The 24,380-nt window shown below is 38.9% G+C and overlaps 1 protein-coding gene and 1 long non-coding RNA gene across 3 annotated transcripts in view; one reads left to right on the top strand and one right to left on the bottom strand.

The window, feature by feature from the left end:
- The window catches only part of LOC139135602 (sarcospan-like), a 69,262-nt gene extending 49,078 nt beyond the window's left edge, over window positions 1-20,184 (bottom strand). Inside the window, exons 1-2 of one of the 2 annotated variants that reach the window (XM_070703074.1) lie at window positions 19,965-20,184; window positions 8,232-8,691 (exon numbers count right to left, since the gene is read on the bottom strand). In XM_070703074.1, the coding sequence (XP_070559175.1) occupies window positions 8,232-8,636 (405 nt within the window). In that variant the 5' untranslated portion in view covers window positions 8,637-8,691; window positions 19,965-20,184. Of the gene's footprint in view, window positions 1-8,231; window positions 8,692-12,082; window positions 12,480-19,964 lie in introns of those variants that run through there. The other variant, XM_070703073.1, reaches the window with a different exon arrangement.
- Window positions 20,185-20,805: 621 nt separating this feature from the next.
- Window positions 20,806-23,613, top strand: LOC139135601 (uncharacterized). The gene is made up of 2 exons (XR_011553012.1): window positions 20,806-21,365; window positions 23,353-23,613. It is a non-coding gene; the product is annotated as an uncharacterized lncRNA (long non-coding RNA).
- The last annotated feature ends 767 nt before the right edge of the window (window positions 23,614-24,380 follow it).

Genomic DNA, 24,380 nt, shown 5'->3' with positions numbered 1-24,380 from the left:
TATCAAGAAAAAAAATCTGGGGTTACCATCCAAAATTTGGTGACAGAGAAACAAATTACCAAAGATTTACACTTTAAATTCAAAATGGCCGCCACCCCTGTGTTAACTCTATGGAGAAAACTTAAATTTTCTAGTTTGAAAAGCTAACACAGTGACAAGTTTTTTTTACACCAAGAGCTTTAAAATGAACCCCCACAAGAGGTTGATCAGAAAAGATGATAAATTGTAAAAGTTTGAGAGTCCAAATATCTGTCCCCAAGGCGTATTCTACCTATAATTAATTCTATACAGTCAAACTGTTGAAACAATACTTTTGATGATCCTCTCAATCTTAAAGTATTATGAATGATTTTTCCTTAATATTGGGTTTGGTTGTTTTCTTACTTATTACTTAAAGTTTAACATGTGAATTCAGCAAATCAGCATCACCGTTTAATTGTCAAAGTCAGATTTTGTTTTCAGTTTGAATGGTGGCCTAAAAGAACTAACCTTCCACACCTTGATGCAATATCCATTGTAACCAACCACACTACTCAAAAGTATTTCCCACTTAGCAAATCTTCCAGAGATATTTTCACTGCTGTTCCACATACCATGATATAACCTTTTGCCAATCATGCACTGGTTCATGACATTTTAATTAAAAAATATGACAGTTGGCATACATTTGAAGTAAAGACCAGAACTCCCTCTATTCTGAAAACTTATACCAGTATATTCATGAAATGATAATCTCTACCAAAGTGCCATTCATAAATTCCAACCATGCTGGCCCTGTTATTGTCATTCCATTTGAGTTAGTACTGTGACAAGTTCATTTTTTGTGACAAAGAAATTGTAAATGATTACTGAGTGATTGATAAGTCCGACACAAGTCTTTACCCTTGCACCACCATAATTTGAACCAAACTAATTTATCAAAGGTCATTGTGCATTGATACAGGGAATGGGCTGAACAGGTTCATTAAACTATTGATTAAATTACAGCAAAACTGGACGGGCAAATAACATATATCATGGATATGTACTACATAACATCCGTATCACACTTTTGAGAGTTCAAGCAACATTACATATCTAATTGGTACATCAAAGACATTATACACTCCACTTGCATGTAACTTCTGAATAAGATGTATTTTCCAGTATTTTTGTTCTGCCTTTTGAAATACATTTTCTTGTGCTACTCTATTAATCATACTGAAAGGGCTGGTGTTCAACTTATCAATACAGCCTCTACATGTGTGATATCCGATGTTATTCAAAATAATGCTGGTATAAAATGAATTGAAGTTGGGACAAGAATTCATTTAGAAACAATAACATTGAATCAAATATACAGTCAAATCTGTCGTAGTGGTCATCCTTACACAGCGGCACAGACAAGGAGTGACAGCGGTCATCTCTTTATGGTGGTCACCTTGTGGCGGTCAAGTAAGATTTCATGTGTAAATGGCCCTCAACACAACAGCCTAATTCCTTACATTTCAATGTACTTTTGGCGGAACAACATGGTACCAATAATGTGTGGTGGTGACACTGAATAAAAAATCCGATTTTATCAAGATTTACAGCTGAATTTACATTATACAAATTCATCCCACACAATACTTACCTCCTACACGTATACCTGCACAACTGAGTGCAGTAAGATGACACTAAAGAAAATAACAGACATGCTGAATAAAACAGATGTTACAACTGTCTGCATGGCTACTGAAAACTGTATTTAAACCTTAGATGTTTCATATGAATAAATAATTTCTAATATCCTGTCCTTAATTCGTCTCAGATCACTAGATTACCTCCACCGATCAATCATAAATAGTGGATTGAGTTTTGTTTCATTTGTACATTTACACTCTGAAAAATGAAAAGTTTAATTGCATAAGTAAACCCTCTTTAAGAGGGCAATTGCATATGCATAATAGAGATTTCACAAAGACAGAAATATTATTCAAGTACATTTTGAAAGTACCAGCTGTTCCAGCAATGGCATTAAAATGTAAAATTTATTTTTCTAAAGGATCTAAATAGGCATCATTCATATTATTCAGCTCAAAACAACATCTACTGTTGAATTTTTAAGAGTGTATGGGAGTAGTTGCCACAGAAACTGATATGTAATAACTTCTGCAGGTTAAATCAGAAAAGCATAATTATCATAAAAAGCAATACTGCTTTGCAAATAATTGAAGAAACTTCTGGATTTATTTTCATCAAGCATGAAATGATTAATGTTGTATTTACAGTGGAGGGTTTGGGTAGTCCATCTATTCAACATCCACAAATGATTGTAAAACATCAATAGCCTGGAACAGCCTTGCATGCCACAATTCAAATATTTTTATGGCAAAGGCTGACAGCATGATTTTTATCACCACTCACTAAAATCAATAACTTCATGACTTTCTCCCCAAGACCTTACACGGTAGACTGGTGTGCACTCCCTTGGGATCCGAAAGTTATGCAGCGACAGGGTACATGCCAAGCGTTATCAAACTGTTTCAAAACAGAAATAACCAGACTGACTTCCAAGAATTTATCACCATTGTAGTCTCCATCATTTGATTGGCACATTCTCTTATTTAACCGAGTGGTATGGACAACAAATATGCTGTACATTGCTGGCACATTACCTGTTGTGACAACCAACTTTGCTCTAATAGGTCGGGATGCTTTTAGCATTTGTACACACCCCGGTATTGTGATGAACTCTAACTGATCAGCTCCATCGAGCGCAAATTTTCGTCTAAGCCATCTGGCATGTATAACTGTGCAATTGTAAGACATGAAGAGACTGATACCTGAGATGAAATAGACAGAACAGCAGGCATATAAAGGTTTACATGTAAGCCTTCAGCGTCGGTGGATCAGGGAACTTTTTCCCCAAATTCAAATCTTCTATCAATGCTTTAAACTTAGATGTTATTACACAGAATCATCTGTTCTTGTGTCATGTCAGCATTCATGTCATATGTGCCACATCAGAGAAAAGACTAAGTTGAGTGTCTGACATAGCAGAGATGACGCGAATGCTGATATGACACCAGGACCAGGCAATATTGGGCAAAATCATACCGATTTATCATATAAATAACCATGCCCAGGATTTTACCAGCAATAGGAAAATCTTAAATTTGGAAGCACGATTTTTATTCCACTATGCATGTAAATTGGTAAATATTTATGAAAAGAAGGTTTATTTAGAAAGTGTAAGAAGTTTCCACTGAAAAGTAGTCCTGTAGAAAGGGCTATTGTCCAACATTGTACAACAATTGTTATCCATCAAAGCCACTCCTCTGCCATAAAACCCTATTTTGATCACCCTAGCTCAACCATTACATGGAGGGGGAGGGGTGAGTAATGGCCCCTTTCTTTGTTTACACTGGGTCACCATGTCAACAGCTGTCACATGTATCATTACACTGTCAGGCAAAATGCACAGTACCTTAGAGGAGGTACAGTAAGTCATATCCTTTGTGACCCTTACATGTTTGCTGGTGCTTGAACAAGAAGGGACAAGGATTTCAATGGAACAACCATACGATAACATTACAAGATTGATCAATATATTATTAATGTCTTCAGCTACCAAAATTATCATTGTTCCTCAGAGTCCTATACAAATATTGATGGCCTCAACATTGCATTGTAGTTATAGAGTGGAAAGCATTTCGTTTGTTTACTTTGTTTACTTGTAAGTGACCTTTGGGAACATTCAAAAAGTGATGCCGTTAACATCTTGACATTTAACTATATATCCCAGCTGATATTTAAAGTAAACCCCACCAGGAAGATGTTTATAATTATATGAAACAAATCATGTATACATCTTACGTAAGATATAGAAATGGTTTATCGCTTTGTAAATGAACATCGAACAGAACTGATATTTTAATATTATATAATATACATGTGCAGTACACACTACTAACAGTCATTACTGTACATATACTTCTATGATCTAAATTTTTGCATTAGATTGTAATTTGTTGTGACAGATTTAAGGTTTTGTTTATAGTACTCTTGCACTTTAAGCTAATTTGTTTATGTTTTTTGCTGATTTGATCAAAGGTCCCAAATTTTGGCAGAAGATAACTAAATATATGTAATGATTACCCAGTATTGTGATCTATTGTGATTGTCTGCCAATTTTGATCATCAATCTGTAACAGCTGGATGATTAAAATGACAAGACATTTTTGTGAAATGGTCATATAGGAAGAGGATTATCTGTGGCTGACCGCTGTTGAACTTGGAGCTTCTCTGATTATAGTCCTCTATACCATAATGAAATAAAACTACCAGTGCAGTTATATGTTACATGTATTCATGCCAACACAGTCCCTGCTATTTCTATTTTTATATATTGTAAATTAGCCTATAAACATGAATATATCACGGACAAAGCAGGGCACCGCACAATAAAAACAATGTCAGAGAATCCCTCTTGTCTCCACAGTCATTGTGATTTGCTCTGAGCTTGTGTTCACATTCAATAATACCAAAAGAAAGTGACTCTAGCACAGCCCCCTTGGTGCTAATTTCCAATCACGCACAGATTTTATTGAGGCCAAGAAACGGCATCTCCTTGAGTAAGTAATTTGTGCACATGAGATAAACGATTATCAACGTGCCTATATTAACATAGTGACTACGAATTCATCGCGAAATGCAATTTTGTTTGCACATTGGCACAGCTGTGTTCATTGTGGAGTGTAGCTTGATATATTGTTTCATCTATCAAAGAAGATAAATATTGTTTATGACATTGCATTGGTGAGAACTTTAGCATGTTCTCATCGGGCTAATTTTATCGATTATAATGGCTATAGAAAACAGTATGTTGTATTTCTCTCTTCAGTATTTCTTATCGCTGAATATGTCAACAATCATGAAGCATGCGAAACTTCATCTTTTATCTTGAGAAGATGTGACCTTAATAAATTATAGATCATACAATGATCATACATTTTGTGTCAGTTTTTTTTAGGCTTCCTTGTCTTCCACAATTCTGACAAGATAGCATGCTGGAAAGTACATTAACATTGCACTTGATGGATAATTGCAGTGGACTTGTTGCAAAAAATGTGTCCTTATAACACTGTCCCTGTACTTTACCTGACCCGTATCTATTTCAGCGAGAATTTCTACAAGTGGATATTTAAAAGCTATGCAACCTACCGGTATATGGAGATGTTGGATTGCCTATGGGAATCAAACGTCCCTCAAGTAAATCTGCACAAATTTGCCATTCATGATTGTAGATACAGATTTGTGACAAATGGCCATCACAGCAGCAGGAGACAAGAAGACAATAATAATAATAATACATGACACATTTTTGAACACTTGATGTATAAAAGAGAGACACTCTGAGTGTAAACAAAAATCCAGTATGCTCTGTTCTAGTTTTCATTTCAACTTTCATTGTCAATACCATTCAGTAATGTTGTAATTATTCCATCATCCTGAATTGTAGCGTGGCGGTGAATCATCAGTTGAAAGAGAACTAAATAGATTTGTCACAAGTGAACTGTGAAAGGATGTTGCTGAAGAGGGTTCATTTCTACATCCAATTTAATCAAGAAGTTTGAGCATATAGCCCTGACTCAATGCCTGTAAAAACTGATAACAAGAAATTCAATAAAGGCGAGTGGGGAACTGATTTCCTGGCAGATATTTGAGAGCTTGATGAAATATGACTTGGATTTGAAGCATAATTGATATACCTTCAGCACCAAAAGATAAGAAGAGTTTTCCCTGAGTTTCAAACTGGGGAAATCTCAAATTTCGCCCTGGAAACATCCGCATCACAGACAGTGACTGTGTGTGATTTCATAGTAATAATTTATGATGTGCAACTCACACGGAGCTAGTCTACCAATTCCACTGATCGAATGTGCAGTATTTGTAGTAAGTAAATGAATTTATCTGTCAGGGTCATGATAAAATCCTGTTCTGTGACAGCTGCAAATCAACTATAATAGTATGTAGATCCTTGCATTATTACCATGATATCAGTTCAAGAATTATAAAATGGTTTAGTCAACTCATAAAGTTCACTCTTAGTATAAAATGCGCCATTGACAATTTTACAATTTATTTTCCAGTTTCAGTTAGAGTGATAGTTTTGTAAATTCAATATAAATTACATTACACAGCCAGTTTTGCCAAGGTATTTACCATGAGTGCTGTGGGTCAAGGAGTCTGTGGTATGACTTTCATGAAAGATGTGCATATATCTCTACTATTTCACACTAATCAATCGATCAATCAATCAATCAATCAATCACTCAATCAATCCTTGTACAGAAGAGATAATGTTGAAGAATCCAATGCAGGATATATCAGTCTGCAATATCCACTGTGACTATCACCAGTAAATCAACCCTGTGATTGCGGCCATTGCCGCGGTTACACCAAGCTGTCTGTGTGTCTCCATGGATAGCTTTCAACACATCCAATGCAGTAATAACAGACTTGACAAATTATATTCTGATTTTGGCAGGCAGGCCACTGCAAACACTGTCAGCTATTTTTCTGAGGTACAAAATGTGAGTGCTAATGACATGTCGCGACATTAAGTGGTCTGGGAGAAATTCTGAGTGGAAAATTATGCCATTTACCGCACAATGCTATTATTTTCTATTCTGTATGAAGCCAATTTGTATTCCACTTTATACGTCAGCTGTCTCTAATTGTTAAATATTTACGAGCACATAGGGTATTGACAAAAAATGGAAATTAAACACACACCAAATGGGCACACATTGTACATTAGCGATGTACTGTTACCTCATAAAAATTGAAACAATAATGCAAATCAATCCTTAAATAAAAACAACTGACCAAATACTAAATTATGGCGTATTGCAGGTTTACTTGATCATTTCAAATTTTAATCAGAACTCATTGAAAGGAAGGGGATTAACGTAATTTCTCATGTAATTCTCTTTCTCTGGTAGATATTAATAGCGATGGAGCAGACCAGATTTATGACACCTTTGAGAGAGGCGGCACTTCAGGAGAAAAACGAATGATGCAGATACAAGATAAAATTCCCTCAGGCTGTCATACAGAATCCAATCACAACATAATAACACATTCCTCCTAATAACAGATATCTATGTAACATCATAACAAATTTAAATGCTACTGCATCTCTCCTTGGCGCTTGTTTTCTCTGTGGCAGAGTTCCTCATATATCATTCAATCACCATGGAAATCGGTAATTGTGATAAAATAGTTTACGAATCTGGAATGGAGATACTAACATTTATTGACAGAAATTTTAAGGCTTAATTTTTTTTTCTGTTTTTTCTTCCTTTTTATTTTGCATTCCATGGAGGCAGAGCTAGGATTCATCCATCAGGGGAAATCAATGGATTTCTGCTATGTTTTTACACGTAAGGAGAACAATTTACGAGTGATTGCCCATCGGCCTATGAAAAGCTGATGTGGAAAGAGTGTTCAGCTTCCCTGCATACCAATGAGATATAAATTTCCTGTGATCCATCGACTGAATATAGAGTGGCACACATGTTAATTCTGTTCTCACCCTGTTACAGTTACTGCAGTAAGTTATTGCAAGAAGCAAGAAGTCCGCGTAGTTTACAATACAGTCTGGTCGAGAACGGAAAAGATTTCCCTTAGCTTGTTTGGAATTAATATACACGACCAGATTTTGTGTAGTCATCAGCTTTCCATGTCTTTGTACTTGTAAATCGTCATCTTGATGGAAGTCAAGTACTTTTTCTATCCTGTAAGATGATACCTACCACTGGCATATCTTTCAGTGTATTTAGTGTCATACAGACTCATGAAAGCTAATCCAGGGTACATTTACTGTTACAGATGCAAATGTCAGAATTTGCTTAACCCTTTGAGAGCTGTAATTTTTCCCACAAAAATTTTAGTGCAACATTTTACCAATTTTTATGGATTTTCCTGTCATGTTTTGGATAATTTTGGACCAAATGGACATCACATATCATTGGCTACAGTTTTTATCAAAATTTTGGCAAAAATCTGAAAAAAACTTGACAAGAGTATATTTGGCGCTAAAGGGGTTAAACATGGCCAATAATGGACTTGCTTCAACACCCTACAGATTGAAGAATTCATTAATATTAAAATAAGGGTCAAAGGTTAGCACACTAACCAATCAACATGGTGATATCATAGCATAGCTGGGGAAGGAGTGAGACGTCACCATGACTACTTACCAGAATTCCTGACCAATACGGTGTATCTCTAATCTTTAAAGAAGGTGAAATATTGAGCATAACAAATCCAAAGACAGCAATGGTAGCACCTAGAAGAACCTGTAATAGTACCAGACACACTGGTAACGTGCAGCACCGAAGATGATACTTCCTGTGTTTCTCCTTCAGAGGTCGTGTTGACGGCGTATGAGTTTCTGAGTGAAGATCTTCCTGCACAATGTTCTGTGGCACGGTTGTGGCGAGGCCAGGTGCCTGAGATCTGATCGGCGACTGGAGGGACTCTGTACTTGACACACTCCTTGCTGCCCGCTGTAGAGATCCGCTGCCCCTCTCCGTGGCTGGAATGACCGGATCGGTGTCCGCTGATTCCTCAATCTCCTTCATTTTGTCATCAGTGGCTTGCATCAGTGAGTTTACAGGTGTACAACAAACGTGTAAAACATGAGGGGGTTTCCAAGATCTAACAGGAAAAAGAAGGCAAACATATCACTAAACTTTAGAGTGGCTTGAGTTTTTTGTAACAATATTTCATAGCATTTTATTTTGACGAAACACATTACTATCCAACTTTTCAGTTATGTGCAGATTGTGCAAAACCGATAAAACATAAAAGCATTTTGGAATAAGCTTGTAACTTGAAACAGATCAGTGAATTCAAAGTTCCAGACTATATATTTGTCACCAGCATTCTTATAAACTGAGCCAGCAGGGTTCATACATTCAACGATTTAGCATATGCACAGCCCAGTATAGTGACGGCACAGTGTAGTTACGCGTAATATCTTGCGTCTTGTTAAAGAAGAGTGTCAATCACAAAGATAACAATCCTCACAGCTTACATCCGAAATAGGGTCAACTTATATTGATATCCACAGGTTGCGCCAAGAAACCATCCCTTTTTTTTCCTTTACTTCACCATATCCCTGTATAATTCCACAATCATACCCAGATCGTTGTAGTGCATTAGAATAAGATGTTTTAGAAAAAGTTAAAAAGACAACACCAGTTTACAGCTATGCATTTGATTGGTCACTTTGTGACCACATGACCATTACCAAGGTAGAAGATTAACTACAGAATCAATATTTGGTCAGTGACTCTATACACTAATATTGCGAGTATTCACAGGCTGCAGAATCGTTAAATCACAGTCCATCCACAAACTTGTGGACTATGCACGGTTTAAAATGACCCAATAATCTTTCCCCAAATTCTAGGACTCCGCATCACTCTTTCAATAAAGGAAACTAACTTGTGGTTTCAAATGTGATATGTCTACCACGAAGTCTGATTATAATAATCCAGTAATGGACAGTGGTATTTGCTTGACTGGATGAAACCTGAGAATATCTCAGTTGATGGTATTTGAAGATGCATAATGTCAGCATCAAGGCAGTTACTTAGACCCCATTACAACAATAACATGTGCACCCTACGGTACACAGATGTCAAGCTACCAACTACCAGCGCTTCTGAAGAATTTATGGCAGAGCATGTTAAGTGGTTTGAGACAGAATTCTTTCCACTTATGGTGAGATACTAGCTTTACGTTTAATCCATGGTTTAACCCAGATACTATACGTTTCTCAATCAGCATAGTGAAACAGTGTTGCTCACAAAGCTATTAAAAGATGAGCTAAACAAGCTATATTGTAGTATCGCAAAAGTTGTCCTATTTTGTTCCAGCAACATTTTGGGTTTTTTTGCATTATGTGATACGTAAACAATATTATATGATCCATGTCAAGCTCTTTCGCCCTAAGACCACCTCGTAGTTGTAACTTGGACATTCTTTACCTTATGTACAGATGGCAATTCTGTGTCAGTTTCTATGCCACATTGTTGTTTATGGCCACAGAGTTCCACGTCAGTGTCACTGTTAATTTACAGGGTATTTTAGCTCACAGAGGTGTTCAGCAGACATATTTGTTGACATAGTATTATGTTGCTGTGCAATTACAAGTGGGTTGTTCCTTTCATCCAGGCTATTTACAGCTCTTATGGCCTAGTGATGTTTGCCCACTGGGTACCTGAGCTGTGGTGATCCACGCAGTTTTTCGAGATATATTGCCATTGCTTTTCCCCTAACACATTTGGGAAAACAGTGGGCAGCATCAAATCAGCAATAGATTGGGTACCAGGATTCTTTGGACACAGGGCAAAAATAAAACATATCAAATTAAATTACACCATTTATCTTTTTAAAATAACAAAACAGAATTGTTACTCCACCCAGTGAGTATATGATGTCTATTATGTAACATGTCATTACTCACCAGCAAACTAACCATAACAAAACAATGAAACAATCAAAACATTGTTATGAGTACATGCATATAACACTCCCATATGTGTCTGTTGTTCTGATACTACGTTCCTTTGACTTGAATCTCATAGGACTTTCTTTAACCTTCAATTCAACAATTCCTTTACCTTCCATTCAACACCTTCAATTAAATAACTGACTGTGTCTTGATACCTTTGGCCGTGCCCCTGTAGGCCTGGTCTTAAGTGCTGCAGTGAAACTACATTTCATTTCACTCATGAAGTGCAACTATAAATATCAAGTTGCTTATTTGATGTAGACGTTTAGAAGTTGTGCTCCTATATTGACTTTGTTTGGCAAACATATATGTTATGTTATTGTGGTGGTAATTTTATATATATATATATATATATATATATATATATATATATATATATATATATATATATATATATTATATATATATATTTATATATATATGTATATTATATATATTTTTATATAATAACACAAATTACTTCAAGTGCAAAGTAATGAAATCCATTACTTAAGTTTCATGCATCCTGCAATCATCAGACAGATGATTCACAGAAATATAAATTATAGAAGCATATATATATATATATATATATATATATATATATATATATATATATATATATATATATATATATATATATATTTCACAGAAATATAAATTATAGAAGCCAGAACAGCAACCATAGATTTTGTATGTGTACGTGAGTACAATATGGACAAAGTGTCCTAGGTCGATTCGCGTCATGGAATTTTGTCCTCTAAAGCAGGTCTCCCTGTTATTGTCCTCTACTTCTGGAGTTGTATTGTGAGCAGAGAGGGCACTGCCGCCAACCGTGCATAGCGCTATTGTCTCCGCAACACGACTCTATCAGCCGAAGGCGCATAAATAAAATCGATATTACCGTCGGGTTCTTCCCTGCGGCGTTCTTGTCAAATATACGATCAGGCTGCGGTTCACAGTTAAGTTGGTTTAACGGTGCGCATTGACAGAAACGTTTCTGCTGGGAAATAGCAATTAGCGAGACTGGCACTTGTTTTATAATTCCGTAATTGTTCGTACCTAAAAATAACTATCCGTGGACCAGTCACCTTCTATTACTCTACAATCTTCTTTACACAACAACTGGTGTATCAGCGAACATGTAGTTCGACCGCGACCGTGCCGATGTTCGCATCGCCGTCAGCATCACACAACAGTTTACCCGCGAACCCGGGCAATCAACAGTAAAACGCGGATAACGTAGCAATGCGTCAGTTTCCCGTAACATTATTTACAACGCGAAACCAAATCTATAACAACGCAAACAAGAGGAGGGGAAGGACGGTCGCCGACGAAACAGGTCGCTGTCAAGATATGTGTCATCTACATGTAAAATGTTTGCAGGCTAGCACGGCGCGCCCGCAGTAATATTTTTGTGCGTGGGCTATTAACCGTACCTACCACATCACTGCATCTCACACGTGCCGTTGTTTTCATTCGACACAATAAATACACCGAGAAAAATATATCGGAATCAAACTCCCACATAGAGAAAACTGGACTTACTTTCTCCCTTCGCTGATATCGAGTGAATCTCTGGGCTTGATGTCGGGCGAGACGGCTTAGCTGTAACCTTTTACCGCGGTATGTACTGCCGCACAGCAGCCCGGCATACACGATAGATACACAGTCAGCTCTGCAGTACGAGTCGACGCACCTCGCGTGTCGTCTTTCGCACTCTAGTTCATTATCGGAACAAATTTGTATCGCATTTTGCGGACCGTTCTCAGCAAATCTCGGCACGAAGCATTAGGTGAGGTGAGTGGCGGCAAGCAGTCGTACTTGTGAGCTGAGAGTGAGTTTCGTGTAAGGCCAGATATTGTAAATACGTCTTGATAAAGTCGGAGCGTATTGACGGCGGGCTGAGCTAGCGAACCTTTGGAAATCAAAATGATTACAATTTAATAAGACCCCCTAAGTAAGTATAAAATATACGTAACAGGCTCCCTTTGTGACTGCTATTGTCGTATTCACAAGGCAAATGACAATAATGGCCAACAACCATCAATAGGTGACGCGATGTCGTCAATGATAAATCTTCCAAGCGCTAAAAGACAGTTCGAAAAACAGCTTAGCTTAAAAGTAAATGAAAATAATTATACACATTATTCGTAGACATTTCGTCACGGCTGACCGGGCGGCTGACAGCACCATGGACGCGTGCAGCTCTGTTTGTGGCTGTAAACTGCTATTGATTCAGTTGGTAGTGTCTTGCAAGTTAATGTAAGTTCGAATAGATACTTTATACGTAAGACATGGCTCAGATCACCAAATTATAATCATCTATTTTAGTTACAATTTTTCGTTGATAAAGGCCTTGGAATTTCTTCCTGAACAGCCACCAGCTTGCCGATAACTTAGTTACACCAGTTGGAGTCGTGCATGATATAGATGATCATCATGAAGGGTGATTGCATGGATAAGTTCAAACTGTGTCATAAGTGATTGGCCTGTAATTTGGATCCTCAAACATTGTGATGGGGGTAATAAATGTAAATTGATGATACATTTGTTCCATAGAATGAGTACATTTTGTTTTTCTTGTACGAAATACAAATTATTTACCTTACAGGTTGCATACTCAACGCATTGTGTGCAATATGATATGTTATTGTTGACATATTACAACCCTTTTCAGAATTAGAGCGCGAAGCCACTGCAGTGAACTGCAAAAACTGCTTACACTAATTAGTTTCTGCTGTAGCCGTGGCCACTTTGGTGTTGAACAAGCTACATGATAAAGACCAAAAAGTCTGCATGTACAAAGGCGAAACTAGCTCTGTCTGAGGCTCGAGTTGTAAATGAGAGTTTACGATTGGCACCCTGTGTTCAAGATTAAGATACAATGTAACATTACCATGCACTGGTCCATGTACAAATCTTTTTATTTCAACTTCCCCAGACAAACTGTCTGCATGGGACATACAATGTTGTCGACTTTGCCAGCTGGCTACAGCTGAAACTAATTAGTGTGAGCAGTTTTATTGCAGTTCACTGCAGTGGCTTCGCGCTCTAATTCTGAAAAGGGTCGTAATTCTTATCCGGACAATTAAGTTGTTAACATTAACATTTACACATATTCAGCGATACAGCTCAGTGTTGAGATATTGAACACAAGGCATGTTAGACTTAACAGCACAAACGACCCTATCTCGAATATAAAAAAAAAATTGATGGTAAAAAAGCTTACGTAAAAAATTACGGCCATTGGACCTTTACATTGGTCGATATGTATGTATGTATGTATGTATGTATGTATGTATGTATGTATGTATGTATGTCCGTGTGTGCACGCTTGCGTGGGCGTGCGTTTACGTAATGGCGACTTTCGGTTGTGGCTGTTTTGACGGTTTGCTGTGAGAGTTTGTACATCGTGACAGTACTCTAAACTTGTATATGCACCGAGCAATAAACATCCTTCAGCGGATTTTGTAAACTATGCATAAATGAAAAAAGATCAGATTTTAATACAAGAATTCTGACACGTACTACCACTAGTTAAGACGTTGTGCATTTCCATATTTATGTGGAGTACCTACTTTCCTGATCAGCTGTGTTGACACGTAATATTTTTTGTGCCATTAATAGGAAGGCAAATCATAAAGAACGGCCCAGGACTCTTCAAGATCAGCTGGTTAGCGTATATTGGTGTCGTAGCGACTATCGATTGGCCTTTATTTTGTGTGGGACTGAATGGAGAACGCTATGCATTCCGAGGTTTTCAAGGTGACTTTGTGAAATAATCAATGAAAATAAAACAACACCGCGGTTTTTGTTTTGTTTTCAGAAAAAAAATCCTTGCTGAATCTTTCCCTCTCAAGAAATGGAGAATGCAGTTTTAATAAACAGACTAGTGTGCCTGAATAATCAGTGATTCCATGAGAAGAAATAGCTCGCCTATTACGCTTTAGGCTCTGTTGTTGGTGCTGGGCCTAACCCAGTCATACTCACTTTTGAGGACAACTTTAATGCTGTCCTGTCTGTTCTGTCCACTAAAAGCTTCACGGCTAGTATTCGCACTATTCTTGTCCTCTGCCAGTGACTCTTCGTAAGCTAATTTTGCTTTATTACATTTCTAATCTTGGCAGAATTTTGCTATATTACATTTCTAATCTTGGTAGGGTGTTACCTACAAAGTTATTCAGGTTATTTCATTATTTCTGTTATGTAAGCTGTATTTGTAATTAGGAATTAAATCCTTCTGTCCCAGATATCTTACGTTTTAACATCTATACAAGCGCATCTCCTATCACTAATTCTTCATGTCAACAAAACAGTCCAGCATAAAATTAAATAAAACTCGTGTTTGTCCAATAGCGCCTAAAACTTTTCTATGGAATTTTGTATGTACCAAAGAACCAGAAACCCAATTTCCATCGTGCATACGATACGACTGATACGAAGTATACAAACAGTATACCAATTGTGCAGAGTTCTGGCTTCCAAGCAGCTATAGGCATAAGCTTACATACGACACCAGGAATGCAACAGCAATCGACCAACATATTAAATAGGCGTACACCCGCTACGAAGTCTGCAAAAAATATCTCATGGCAAGTATAGACTTACTTTGTTAGTAATTTGATGCGACACAGATTAAAACTCGGTGACCCGCAGAAATGTGGGGAGCTGAGATAGGGGTGCAATGTTTACTTTGATCCGATTTGTCACGAGGGTTGACTGTCAACTGCAGTAAAACCGGCGGGTAATGACGTCTGAAATATTGCAAGTATTCCACTTATGCCTACAAATATGGGAGTGAGGGATCGAATGAGACAGCGGTAGAGATAACTCCCCCTTGACTGACATAGTAAGCGATGATGACGATGTAAAACTAAATCTTACGGACGTCTGATCACTTGAAGACACTCCCTATGTTAATTTTTCTCAAAGGCCTGTACCCGAAGGACTGCCGTCTTTTTCCGTATTACACGTACATGGTGTACTTGTGTGCGGTCTAGATATAAACTCGCTCGTTATAGCCAGGTTCGAGGCTTTGCTTGTTTGGCGTTGTCTCATTTCAATATGAAATCCGTGTAAAGACCTTAGAAGAGTGGTGATAAAGAAACTGGCTTTACTAGAAGCAACAGTCAACCGATTTCCCGACAAATTGCTGCTAAATGTCGTAAAATCTACAGAAAACATGTATGCTGCAGCTGTATAGTGATAATCCACATACACAAATGTAGGCTCCAACCTCTCTTGGAGATATAGGAGAAGCACAGCCTATGTTAAATCGCCCCAACAAATTTTGTGTCCACTAGTGTAGTTTCTCAAATATTGCACTGAACAAAGAAAAACAACCACGAATAAAATAATTGATCTTTTAAATGTTAATATTCGTTTACATTTGGACTGTGTATTATAGCTTTGGCACGTTTTGCAAATTATCTGTCGTTTCGTTGGAGTTGTCGTCATCATCATAATCTTCATCATCATCATCAGCAGCAGCAGCAGCATCAGCAGCAGCAGCAGCAACGTCACTGCCATCAATATTCGGGTTTCTGATTCAACAGTCAATGATTTCTTGGGTGGTCTACCATCGATGTACAGTCAGTAGTCACTGTATTCAAATTAGTTTATCTCTAGAAGAAAAGGAAACAAACATCGCATGTGACCTGCTCGGGACAAGCTGATACGGAAGGAAGGGCAGGTATATCAGCGGATACCATGGCACGACTTCAAGGATGCCTTTAATGATGTCATACTTAACCCCCTAGAATGACTGCACGGTACGGTGAGAGTCCTCGGCCACAGCTAGCACTCGGTCAGTCGTCTAACCGGGTGCGTCACTCCAATAGTATTTTATAATCGTTTACTTTACACAACACTGAGGGAGGCAAGCCGTACATGCTTCTCGCGGTTGACCCGCGGTGACCTCTAGGATATAAATTACGGAGCGGCATGATACGGACTACTACCCCTGATTTCAGAAGCGAATTAGCCCACTTTCAAATAAAGTTTGAGTACCCATATAGGCGACGATCGTTCCATCGGTTCTTCTTTGTCGGCCTCTGTGTTAGCTGTTCGTATGTTCATTAGGTCTTTGCCATTTTGTCTCCGGATTACTTAAATTGCATCACTGAACGATTCATCGAACGTCTAACGGTTTCAGTCAAGTAATTGTAGAGTTGAAAGTATGCCGTCACGTAAACGAGTACCCTGCACTGGAATCTTCACTGTGTTTGTTTCAAACGACATCGGTTTGGTATTCATTGCCTTTACTTCTTAGGGACCGAGCACAATTAACGGCAGGGGGGCGGAAGAGAAAGGGGGGGGGCACGAAAAAAAATGAGTGTTCTTGGGGTGGGCCATGAAAATTCCAGGGAAGGTAAAGGGTGGGCCACCAAAATTTTCTACACCATGACAGACAGAGAATATTTTTCTGCATTTTTGTTCCTTGTTCAAGCTGGAGTTCCTTGTTAAACTTCTTGTAGCATGATGAAATACCAAGTCTTAAACCTCACAATGCAGTTGTTATGTGTAAAATGAGCAATATTATTTTTGAAAATTGACTTGAGCTTGTTAGACTAACTTGGAGATGTGCAGTGAACACTGTCATCATTAAAAATAATTCATGTATAAATCAATGCTTCAACTATAACAACACTGAATGAACTTATAGATTGTTTATAAGGTATTTGGTAATTTCATCATTCTTTGAGATTAAAATAGCACAACACAATACTGAAAAGTAGCTGTAGGTGTTACAAGTAGTAAAGCTTGAACATTTGTTATTTTGTTTGTTTATTATTTATATATTTATTTGTTTATTATTTATTTCAAGAATGCAAGAATGTTGTTTTCACTAAAGCATATATTAAAAGTTATAAGGATTATATATATGTGTACAACTTTGTACCTATGTAATCTTTCTTTTTTGGGGAGGGGGGCCACAAAAATTTTGTTGCCGGTGATTGGGGGCCACTAAATTGTTTGCTGGTGTAAGGGGGGGGCTGTAAATCATATATGCACCACATATTTTCTCTTCCAGCCCCCCTGCCGTTAATTGTGCTCGTTCCCTTACAAATACACATAGTGTGAACCACAAATTCATTACAACAAAACTGTAAGTCGTGTACATTCTTCGTGTAGGTCAGCATTAAAAGGAAATTTTCCATCCCTAGGGTCACAGGATAGGTGTTTTTAAATTTAAGTAGGCACTTCTCCATGTTAACTACCTTGTACAGTGTCATTTCTAAGCTCCCACACAACGACTGTTGTTAAGCATGCTATCTTTTAAGGTTCTGGTACAAGCATTCCAACGATAAAAATACCTCAAGTTTGTTGCAAGAAGTATTATGTCACCTATGGCACTGTCTTCAGAGAGTTACTTCACTATAGTGTCGTGATATCAGATTCAAGATGACGAACATGTCAAAGCAAATTTGACACGCATCGTTACATTTCTGTAAATTTTTCGAGTCCTGGGTATTACTGCTACTTTCCACTATACGATCTCCCCGCCTTTTTTAGAAGTCACGACTACACACTGAACAAAGTTTGATAAGCCACAGTCAGCTATGACAACCACACGAGTTGTTTGTTCTGAGCATATCACCGTGAAATTTAATACTTATAAAGGGCTTGCATCACTCCCGATGTCAATGTTCTTGCGATTGTGTGTCAACTTTTCGTGTGGCGAAGAAAGGTATTGGTGCAACTGCCCCTTCTAATCCTCTTGTGGTGTACCAGGCAGTCAAATCAAGATAAAGAGAACTACCTCCAATGTGGTGTTTTGTTTGTACACATCATTCTTTGCATGCATGCCATTTTAGTTACATCGTTCTGGGAGATGGTTGAAGAAAAATCGGATATTGCCTAACACAACCTTAGGTTTTACTGTCAATTGACTGACAAAACCTTAGGAAAAATTGATTTAATGTTTAAACTCTTCCGGCGGGGCGTCCACTCAGGCAAACTATCCCAGTTGAACTTTGTTGAAAGAGTAGAGAATGGCAAATACACGGTCACCTATGCATTTTAAGAAGTTTAAGTAACTTAATTGTTAATTGGTATCCTGAACGTGTTTATAATACCTGTAGGGTAACACCCTTCTTCCCTGTAGCTGTATTGAATCCACTTTCAACAAATAAAAACTCTCTTCATACGTTTACAAAGGCAGGAATTTCCTGTACAAATCAGGAAAGTAACAGTTTACTATCATTTCGAGGCTAAATACTACGGCGTACAGTTGGATGGATACATTCTAGTGTTGAAAATCCAAGTCTTTCGAGAATCAGTGTTTGATGAAACCAACAACCAGGCCTGCAATTGTCTTTAAATATTAACATTTCGCGAAAGTAAAAAAATCAAAATGAGCGCTGAAACTAATTGTCCCTTATTACAATGACAAAAAACTGACGGAATCGAGGACGATTACATAGCAATTGTTATACAAAACAATAAACAAACAAACAAACAAACAAACAAACATCCATTCCCTTTCGTTGAAAAAAACGAAACGAAAGTTCAGTTCCAAAATATTAAAAATGATTGTTCCGTTAGCTTTCTTTCACGGGTGAAAGTCGCGGTAAGTGGGACAAAACCCAGCTTCAATATGAAATAATCTCCATAAATAAATACAGAATACGGCATAAATATTGAGAGGTCACCGACTTTTATGCCAGTCTACTTTTCATTTTTTCAGAGGAATGCTTACAATTGAAGAGATACACAATCGATCAACATAGAATTCCATAAGATAAAAGGGGCAGAGAATGGCAGAACATGGTAAACCCATTGAACTATTGTACCGCGATGAGAGGACTTGATATTTACCTATACCCTGAACAATAGTTTGCGTTCAGTTTGTTTTTTCAAAGAGTCGTGCCATTTACAGTTGAATACGGTTAGCACTTTCCTTTCTGTCATGCAAAACAATGATGAACAACAAAGGTCCACAAGAACACGATGTTGCCACTGACAAAAGAATTGGTGTTCAATTCCGATGATAGTAATCGGCTACAGAGGGAAACCGTAAAGTGTTCTTGTTTACTCTTGTTTACTCTTGTTTACTCTGTGTTCTTGTTTACTCTTGCAAAACGACTAGCATCTACGATGCAACTATAGATGGGATCTAATGCAATTACATCAGTGAAATGTATGATTTCATCAAAACAGAAACAGCTAGCTACAGGTAAAATAGCACAGTATATGGACGACCTAATTGTAATTCGCAACAGCGACTTGTCAAATAGCACTTTACGGCCCTTCATCGATTTGTCAAAGATGGTTTGGTTTTCACGACATCGTGGGTGCCAGCGTCCTGATACTAAGTTTACGTGGTCCAAACTTCAATAACCTCTATCCTCTGCCCAGTCAAGTCACTCATATACGCACGTAAGTGTAGCTGAGAGACACTGCGTACAATGCCAAGCCAACATACCTTTTGATATAGTTCCTGCACTGCCCTCGGTGTGGTTTTACGTTTCTTGATACTCTGACAACCTCGTTTGGTGTTCACAAGTCGGGGAGCCAATGATTACTCGCTAATGTAAGTTGATATGTACTGTACTGTGATGTTTGAAGCATCTATAACCGCATAGGCGTGTACGGTACCTCTTCTGTGTTGGCATTAACATGCTATACTGTAACTCATTCTATTTGAGTTCGGGGATGCTCGACGTGGCTTTATATTTACATATACACAATAAGTTACAGTAAGTAGAACGGGAATCGATATATTGACTAATAACGTTTTCTGTTACGAGTTGTTACAGTAAATCTGGTCAGTTCACAACATCGTTATATCTTGGACCTCCTTTTCTGGTATTGATCAGTTCACACCATGGACGTAACAACTATTGTGTCCATGTTTACACTGATCGTGAAATATCTTTTAATAAAAACTTTTGTGCGACATAAGCAGAACCATCAAACATACATGGAACTTAAGGACAAGACATTAAATGATAAATTTTGTTATATACCGTAAAATAATCCCTGGAGTCTTGGCCTCGTATTGCACTTAACATACATTCCCTGTATTTTCTTTTCGTCACCTCCGTTACCAGCTCCAGTATTTGTCAATTCAACAACTATTCAAGCAAAAAGTACAACACAATTCTAAACCACACTTTACCGTATTTAGTTTTAAATTACTTGGTAACTGTTGTTTTTTTCTTCCTCATGTTGCAGAGTGGTTTGATAAGGCAAGAGAGAAAGACTGCAAACTCCCTGTTGAACGGGGCAGTATTTTTCTTACATCAAGAGTTTAAAAACATTAGCCCCCACCCCTCAAGGTCAGTCTTTAGAGGCCCTACAACCATACAACTGGCCCAGTTGCTAACGTGCTGATAGACGGGGACATCGCAAAGCTAATGTCTATAATTTCATTCACACTATACAGAATATTCAAAGCCCAATCACACAGCGATATAATTACGCCAGGTGTTAAGTTCCATGAATATTCATCAAATGGAGAGAAGTATAAAAGAAAGAAGAAGTACCAAGACATGTGTCATTCCTCGCACAGACCGGGCCCTGTGCAACGCAGTCTTGGCAGTTTCACAATGGCTTCCACCTCTACACCCACTACCGCTACCATCTCCACTGAAACAACTTCAGTGGCTCATCCCCACGCTGTTGCTCAGACGGTTTCTGCGACGAATGATACTACAATGACTTCGAAATTTCGTGGAAGCTCATCGCCTAGAATGGCCAGCCCATCGCAGTCACTCGCCCAGTACTCGCCAGCGTTGCTCAACAACCGACTGAAGGAGTGGCGGGAACCAGCAGTGCCGCGACCAACGCCCAGTCTACACCAAAAACAATGGGGCACAATGAGGTATGTTGAGCAGATTCGTTTGTGCCATTCCCCTTGTGTACGTAACACATTTCCGTTTTCAATGGAAAAGTACGAATTCAAGCCCACTGCGTATGTAGCTCATCACTTTATTCTGAATGTATTTTTCACCTTTGCTAGCTAGTAATTTGGTAGTTTGATATTTTGTACTGTGTGTGCACGTTCAGTTTTGTGGAGGGCCGTGGTTCAGTCTACCAAATCGATAGTTTCACCGTTTCCATTTCTCGTGTTGATACTTTGCAAGTTACGTGTGATGCAGGGCGTTTGAATTCGTTGTAAGTGTGCAACACTGAAGCTTATTCTGGGGAAATATGAGATACACATGGTATGCTGCTGTCGCTTGTTTTATTTTTCGAGGCAAACGAATTTGTTTTTCATCACTTTGTTTCATGTTTCGCTTCCGTCCGTGCTACTGTCCCGTATTTCATGTAGCCCTCCCTAGGGGTTTTAGAGGAGTATTTAGCACAACGTTAACAGTGACAAGAAGTTCTTAGATAGGGCCTCCTTGTATTCAGCACCAAGTATTTGTGTACAGATTCACGTATTTAACAAGGCATTACGTTGTTACCCACACGGGATACAGAGTATTATATATACGAGAGTCAAGGCGTTATGTTGTGTTGCCCATACGGGGCTTATGAGAATTACGTATACGCGAGTCAAGGCGTTACGTTGTTGCCCATGTGGGGCTTATGAGAATTACGTATACGCGAGTCCAGGCGTTACGTTGTGTTGCCCATCGGGGCTTACGAGAATTACGTATACGCGAGTCAAGGCGTTACGTTGTGTTGCCCATGCGGGGCTTATGAGAATTACGTATACGCGAGTCAAGGCGTTACGTTGTTGCCCATGCGGGGCTTATGAGAATTACGTATACGCGAGTCAAGGCGTTACGTTGTGTTGCCCATCGGGGCTTATGAGAATTACGTATACGCGAGTCAAGGCGTTACGTTGTGTTGCCCATGTGGGGCTTATGAGAATTACGTATACGCGAGTCAAGGCGTTACGTTGTGTTGCCCATGTGTGGGGCTTATGAGAATTACGTATACGCGAGTCAAGGCGTTACGTTGTTGCCCATACGGGGCTTGTGAGAATTACGTATACGCGAGTCAAGGCGTTACGTTGTTGCCCATGCGGGGCTTATGAGAATTACGTATACGCGAGTCAAGGCGAGTCAAGGCGTTACGTTGTTGCCCATGTGGGGCTTGTGAGAATTACGTATACGCGAGTCAAGGCGTTACGTTGTTGCCAATGCGGGGCTTATGAGAATTACGTATACGCGAGTCAAGGCGTTACATTGTTGCCCATGCGGGGCTTATGAGAATTACGTATACGAGAGTCAAGGCGTTACGTTGTGTTGCCCATGTGGGGCTTATTAAAATTACGTTTACGCGAGTCAAGGCGTTACGTTGTGTTGCCCATGTGGGGCTCATGAGAATTACGTATACGCGAGTCAAGGCGTTGTGTTGCCCATGTGGGGCTTATGAGAACTACGTATGCGCGAGTCAAGGCGTTATGTTGTGTTGCCCATGAGGGGGAATATTAGTAGTATGTATAAGGGCGTCGAGGCGTTACATTATGTTGCCCATGTGGAGCGTACGAGTATCATATACACGCGATTTGAGTTGAGTTGCTACACAGTTGCCCATGCGGGGGCTTATGAGAATTATGCATATGCAATTTCAGTTGTTACGTGTGTTGTTCTGGTGGGAGTATGCAATATTTTGTATACACAATGAAATGTGTGACGATGTGATGTGTGAGGGACACTGTCACTTGTTCGCTCGTTTTCTGCTCTTCACCTGCGCGGCCCGTGGTCATATGCGAGTACGGGTATCGTATATGAGTGCGGGTGCGTGGGAGGATGAGGGGTCGTGGTGAGCAGGTGATTGTGTAAGCGACACTGTTAATTACAGAAAACGGATTGGCTACACTAGAGGTAGTAATACGGTGTTTCATTGCATTACAGATGCAAAAACAATTGGCAGAGTTACATAAGAAGTTTGACATGCTCGAGAAGTCGGCTGGCAATGCATCGGATTAAAGAGGAGGCTCTGTAAAAAGTGATCGAAATGGCCAACAACGCATCGTGGAATTCCAGACCACAGCTACTCAATGCACTCAGAATATTGGTGGACAGAGTAACCAACATGGCGCACCCGAAGTTGTCCAGATGGCAATATAGTTGAAGCCTATGTATATACGAATATGATAAAATGAATTCAAGAGATATTATTTGCATACATATATGTAATGTGTTCCTGTTATGTTGCGACACTACTCCTAGACGGGGAGGGCGATCATCAAAGCCCTTTGCCGTTATGGCTGCCTGCCTTGCAGGTCCTGTCTGGGGGTGCCCTCTTCAGGAATGTACATTTCTCTTCAGCGTATTACCCATCATTGGGACTTTGAACACCAAGTCAATACAGACATCAAGGCCTGCAAACTTTATCTTGGATGTCCTTAGAGGGCACCCCCAGACATGGTCCTGCCCTTATGCGAGTGTATCCACGATGGCTCAAGGGACGATAATGGCCTCCCCTGCACATCCAGCTTTTATAAATCCTAAGACCTTTATAGTGGGAAATTCACAACCATCTTGATTTTTGGAAAATTGTCACAGACCCACTTGACAACAAAAATTAATCATAGAATGGATTACCATTGTCAGTATTTCTCCGTATAGGCCTATAAGGCATTTCTAGGGAGAGTTTAAAGATTTTGTGTACGACCATAAGTCCCGCCAATACTATTACGGTCTTCAAAAATCACCCCTCTTGTCAACAGTTTGGAGAGTTTTATATCCTCCACACCGGAAAGTAAATTAGAATCCGGGGCGATTTCTGTATGGGGAAAAGTGGGTATTGACCCCCTCCAAAATTAGTGATGTCCATCACAATTGAACCAAAGAAGCCTAGATTGTGCATTATTGATATGCGTTATATGAATCTTTGGATTAGGAACGTAAATTTTAAGTTGGATCACTTTGTGGAAGTC

Source organism: Ptychodera flava, chromosome 6, assembly GCF_041260155.1.
Source record: "Ptychodera flava strain L36383 chromosome 6, AS_Pfla_20210202, whole genome shotgun sequence".
In the NCBI taxonomy this organism is placed as follows: domain Eukaryota; kingdom Metazoa; phylum Hemichordata; class Enteropneusta; family Ptychoderidae; genus Ptychodera; species Ptychodera flava.
Note: the sequence above shows the minus strand (reverse complement) of the source record. Positions and strands in the feature narration are given on the sequence as shown.